Source organism: Apis dorsata, unplaced genomic scaffold (genome assembly GCF_000469605.1).
Source record: "Apis dorsata unplaced genomic scaffold, Apis dorsata 1.3 scaffold_99, whole genome shotgun sequence".
NCBI classification, from domain to species: Eukaryota; Metazoa; Arthropoda; class Insecta; order Hymenoptera; family Apidae; genus Apis; species Apis dorsata.
In genome coordinates, this window is record NW_006263397.1 from 1,906,152 (window position 1) to 1,912,287 (window position 6,136).

At 31.0% G+C, this 6,136-nt stretch overlaps 1 protein-coding gene across 2 annotated transcripts in view; it reads right to left on the bottom strand.

Moving 5' to 3' along the window:
• The window catches only part of LOC102678389 (sestrin homolog), a 140,092-nt gene that overhangs the window by 112,013 nt on the left and 21,943 nt on the right, over positions 1–6,136 (bottom strand). Inside the window, exons 1-2 of one of the 2 annotated variants that reach the window (XM_031508757.1) lie at positions 2,325–2,439; positions 2,144–2,173 (exon numbers count right to left, since the gene is read on the bottom strand). Coding sequence is in view for 1 of the 2 variants with exons in the window: in XM_006612210.1 (XP_006612273.1) it covers positions 2,144–2,173 (30 nt within the window). In the remaining variant the exon portion in view is untranslated. Of the gene's footprint in view, positions 1–2,143; positions 2,174–2,324; positions 2,440–6,136 lie in introns of those variants that run through there. The other variant, XM_006612210.1, reaches the window with a different exon arrangement.

The window sequence follows — 6,136 nt, forward strand, 5'->3', positions numbered from 1 at the left end:
GGCGGTCACGTAGTCGCTCAATTTACTCGATTGAAACATTTTTCCCTCTGCTTTTGTCGGGCCGTTCCTTATTCTCTACCCAAATAATTGCATTTCGAACGAGAAACACGATGTTCGAACACGAAAGGCCGGTGACGCAAGAGATACACCATAAAGGATAGCAACCGAAGATTGAATCGAACAATAAATCGAATTTCTTTTCTCTCTCTCTCTTTCTCATGTGTCGCTAATCAATCGAAGGAGTGCTCGTAATTTCACAATCGATTATCTTAATCATCCGTTTCCGCGTGGCACCACCTACGTTGCCCGATCCGCAGACAATTTTCATGGATAATGGGCCAATTGTAAATTATCGTGAAAATCGTAGCTTGTGCAATTCGAATAAGCGGTAAATAATAGTAAATAAATAATCGAATTGGTAAAAATTGATTGATTATATTGTGATTAACCTGTTGGCCTCAAATGACAATTATCATTCGTCATGATGATTTAGTATTTGAATATGCAATGACGAGTTATAATTGTCATAGGTAAAAACAAGAAATATAGATAGAAACAGTAAAAAACTTGATCGATGATTATATTCCATAAAAAAAAATGAAATATATATAAAAAATTGTTTGGATCAAAGAGGATCATATGTTAATTAAACATCCTAGCTCTAATCTTGTAATAAATCGTGATACTATGTATAGCTTGGATAAATTTAACCTCACAATTATTCCAGTTAATTCTAATTACATATAATGTACTTAAACGTATCTACTATAAATATCATTAATATTAATGTATAGCTAATAAATACAACACACATGATATCAATGAGATTAATAAATTAATAAAAGAACACCTGTACTTTATCAAAGCTGATGCAAAGACAAAATAGATACAATGGTAAAAAAGTAAATAGAGAAAGTGCTTAACTTATATTTATATGCAAGAATTCTTTTATTTTAGATAGATATAAATTTATTACATAATGCATTTTAATTTTGTATCATGTAAAGAAATAAAAATGAAATTTTGTATGATATATTAATTAATAGAATTAAATGAATTAAAAATAAACTCTTCTCTATTTATATATTCACCATTATAACTATAGATAATCAGTTTTTTTCTTTTAATTAATAAATGAATTGTGCAAACAATTCAATGAGTCTTCTATCTTATCCTATACTTCTATCCTATACTTCTATCCTATACTTCTATCCTATACATTTTAAATAAGATAAAATATGATTTTTTAACTAATTACTTGATAGAAAACAAAATAAAAACTATCCATCTAGGAATGAATAGAAATATTACTATCAAATTAGTAACTAAACTAACTAATTGATCAATTAATTATAAATATTGAAATGAGTTATATTTCTAAAAAAATTGAATTAAATAATTGATTATATATCTTAATTCTAATTCTATCTTAACCTAAAAAACCCTTAAATAAATATTAAAATATTTCAAAGAAAAGAATTTTGATATTTTAATTTTTTAAATAAATTCTTAAATAACTGGAAAGAAAAATATAAACGTTATGCTATTATGCCAAAGCAAAAACTCTGTTAATGTAATAATTCTCCATTTTTTATGAGATGCAGTATTTTCGTTTCAAATGTCCGTGAAATAATCCATGAAACAAATTCAGGAACATGCGCGCGCAGGTTGAGAGACGCGGGAATTGCTTTCGAAAATGTTTACCAGCACTAACAACAGGCTCGTAAGCCACGTGCTTCTGCCTCGAAACGTTCTTAATGGTTTCGTGTGTATCTTTTTCATGGGGATTATATAAGTCTCTTTGCGAGAATATAATCTATCCATGAACACCTCATTCGCGATTCCAAGCACGTAGCTCTTTAATTCTGCCTCGAATGTCTAAGTCACCGTGAAATCTTATATCTAATAGTTGACACTGACTTCTCTCAAACACGATATTATTCGTTATACGTGTCGAAAAACATTTTCGAGACAAGATTAATTGGAGATTCGATAGTATCGCGATACAAAATTTCTCGAATATGCTCGAGTAATTATGCAGAGAAATTGATCATATATATATTATATGAAAAATATTCACTTACCAAAACGATAACGTGATTAATGTGTGATAGATGAACAGGAATTCGTTGATAGCACTCACCTTTTCATCAAGATTGTTCAAATCTGGCAACTGAAACAAAACGATAGATACGAGTTAGTTCTATAAATCGTCACTATTTTGTAATGGCTATCTCGGACAAGGGTTAACGTTTCATTATTCGATTTGAAATTATATAACCATAATCAAGAGTCATAAGATAAATGAATGTGCGAAAAGTTACCTCGGTAAGTAATATGAATATTGTGAATTCACATAATTAATAACACTAACAAATTATAAACTAATTTCAATCACATCACGTGCACAATAACGAACAACAACACGCATGACCGTGAACTGGAGAAAGGATTCAAATCGCGAGAGGACGTATCGTCGCGCCATCTGGCGACATATTTGGTACTAACGTTTAGGTGAAAAATGGAGGAAGGGAAACTAGTCAACTACGTCAATGCCTACTTTATCCACACATGAGTTTGTCCAGTCGGCAGATGCCGCCCACGGTATATCATTTTTTTTTTTCTTTACTTGCTTGCAAATTGAAGGAAATTGAAGCCAATTTATAGCAATCAGCTGTCGTGTTTGAATATATTCTCCCGGAGACTGCAGATAGCGTGCTAGTATTAATTTAACGCTTGATGCGTCAACTCGTCTAATTAACCTTCATTATTCTCGATACGTGTTCCGAGGCGGGTGAAATAACGTGAAAGCGAGGAGAAGAAATTTCTTCTCGCGCGAAATTTAAATAAACTATATTACAAGATAGATAAAAAAAAAAGATACTATGCAAATTTTAATAAGATTGAAACGAATAAAATGTCCTCTCTTTGAAATTCATGAATTTCCTTCATCACGTAGAAACGGTAACAACTTTATGACTTATTTTCCAATTTTAAAATAAATTATCGCGATAGTCAAACGTGACCACGTAGACTCGAATATATTATAAGATTGTTTCCCGAGATGAGATTCTACTTAAACGTGAAGAAACAAGTTAAACATGGCTATTACATTCTTTCAAGTGTTATATTCTTTCAGATTTTTGATTCACCTTGATCCAGATTATCTATAGCAGTACCGTGATTCATTTCGATATAGAAATGCTATATAATATATTTAATAACCTTGTCTGATGTTGAAACATGATAATTCCCTTCGAGAACTAACGAGAGACATTACGTAAATGAAACTGGAACGTCTTTGGATTATACATCGGGTTTGTCTCTGCGGTCTCTCTTTGAATATATGAGAATTTTTAGCTCTATTAACTGTATCTCAATCTCCTTCTTGTCCCGAGAAATAAAAATTTATAAAAAAAAATTGAGCGTATTAAAAGTGATATATTAACCAATTCTATCGTAATTTTTAATAAATTTTTAAATGATTGAGTAAAAAATAACTCGAGGGAAATAATAATACGAATCTGAACGTAAAAAATTTAAAAGGAAACATAGTATAATAAAATGAAGGTTACATTAAATTTTAAATAAGAAACGGAGCATCGTTTCCGAGAATAATTCAATAATTGTTTCAAAAGTTATTCCAAAGCAAATACATTTTTAAAACGATGTTATAACAAAATCACGTCGAAAAAAAAAAATATCGAATGTACAGTTCGCCTTGAAACCGTCAGTTTAGTCGTTCAAGTTTTAAGAAATAAGAATGCATATCAGTGAAATCTGTTCAAACATTTACACTAAAATCAATGCGTTATTTACTCGCCTTTGTCTGGTACTACTTTCAATATGTACCGAGAAAATAGCATGTTGCTTACAATAGTTTATCGAGCTATACTCGGCATTGATACTCATCAAACGATAGAGTCGAGTTTTATGAAATCAAGGTCGATAATGACCTTGGAATGTCCTTGATATCTTTCTTTTTTTCTTTTTAACATTCGTTTATTCGTTTATTCTGTACAATCAATGTTAAAAATGTTGAATTATTCACATTTTTCGCGATATAAAATTCAATTTCCTCTCGAGAATCTAATTAAAAAGCATCAATACACTCTGTCAACCAAAAATTTGCTATCAGATTCATCAAATTATCCGTTAATTTCGTTCGTTGGATTAAAATTTACTGTTACAGAGTCAATAGCCGTATATTTGCAAATTAAATTTCCCCGTGTTTCGTCGAAATTTGAAACGAGATAAAATTTACAGTGGCTTCTCTTCTCTTTCCATTCTTCGAAGTTTCAAGAGGTATTCATTTTAGATTCGCGGAGATATCGAGAAAAAAAAAAAAAAGAGAGATATCGTGAAAAAAAGGAGGAAGCAAATATACGAGATATCGAAAAACAATGACCTCTCGTTCCCGATCCGTCAAACGAAGTTCGTTTACCTTGATAACGCGTTTGTTATCACCAGAAATGTTTTTAAAACCATTATTCGAGGTTATTTCACTCGAAAAGAAAATCTCAACGTTGAACGTGCCGCGTAAATTGGCTTTGGTACACTTCAATTTTACTGCGAGCCAATCGAAATCGATCGATATCGGTGTAGGATTAAATAACGATAAGAACGATGACCAGTCTTGTTTAAAAAATTGCACGTAAATATAAATGGACGATTTACAATTTGCTAAAATTAGAAATTAAATCGTCACGAGGATGTTTTAATTCGATGCGTTGTTATAATTTCATTAAAAAATTCATGCAATGAATTTCTAATTTTATATGAAACATCAAAGCTTAGAAAATTTTTAGGCCAGTGATTTTCTATCTTTTTTATTTTACGGCACATAAGAATTAAATTGGTAAAATTTTTGAACGTATATATTTCTCTTTATCATTCTTGTTTCAAAGTGAAGATACGAAATGCATCGAATAATATTTAATTATACGAGTGAAAAGAATTTTATTCCACTTTCCTTTTGAAAAATTTTTAAAATCCTATCTATATATCTCCCTATATAATAAAAAGTATAATATTTAAAATTATTTGGAACATTAATTATCTATTACTTTCTATAATTTACATGTAGAAATCTGGATTTAAAAAATCACTGCCCTATATTTATATATATATAAAGAATGTATAACGTATAAAATATAAATTAAAAAACATTGAAAGGTTCCATTAGAAATACCGACACAAATAAACACGTATAATGACGATAAAAAAACGGTCAAAGGTAAAAATATATACGAATCATCGTCGTACAACATGTTCGGTATTTTATTAGAAATATAAACAAATAATATTTTACATTAATCAATTGGAATCGTTTAATAGAGCCTTAATTACCTATCCTCGTATACTCTTTCCAAATATATCTCATTTACACACATTTAAGATCAATCATCGGTATATGTTTAGAAATCTTTTCTCTATTTCTCTCACGCATTCTGTTCCATCCTCTCTTTTTCTCTTCCTATTTTAGACTAGCAAAATTCCGCACGCGTACCAACCAGATGATTTATCGAAGACACTATGCAGGATACCAGAATTCGAAACTCGCCACGTAAATTTGTCACGAATAACAGGCATTCCGCGATTCTCGATTAATCCCAGACACCCATCTAAACTTCAATCTTCAAACTTTCAAATTTTGCTTCGTCGAAGTTATATCTTCTATCTTTGTTTATTAAAATACAAATAATTAATATTGTCATCTTTGATAAAGATTCACAATGCAGTGAACAATATGAGAAGTCGAGCGTTTATTCGAACGTCACCGTTAATCCTCCTCCGCATTTTCTTCGTTCAACGAGTAACGGAGTGTAACACTATCGGCATCCCTCGAAAGTTCGCTCGATTTCTCAATTCGCCACCGATTCCACGCGGTGAAACTTTTCCATTTGCTGACTTCACGCCCAAGAAAACTTCCCAACTTTCCACCGACGGCTTTCGTGCCGTGAAAAAATATGTAACTGGTCGAGAGAATTGAACGGAGACACCGGAATCGTGCCGGAAATCGGTCAAATGTAAAACTGTATATGTAGATGAGAATGGTTTCGAAGGGGGTCAAAATTATTATCGCGGATTATGCGTGGAATGGAACGAAAAAAATGATCATTTTTTTTTTTTTTTT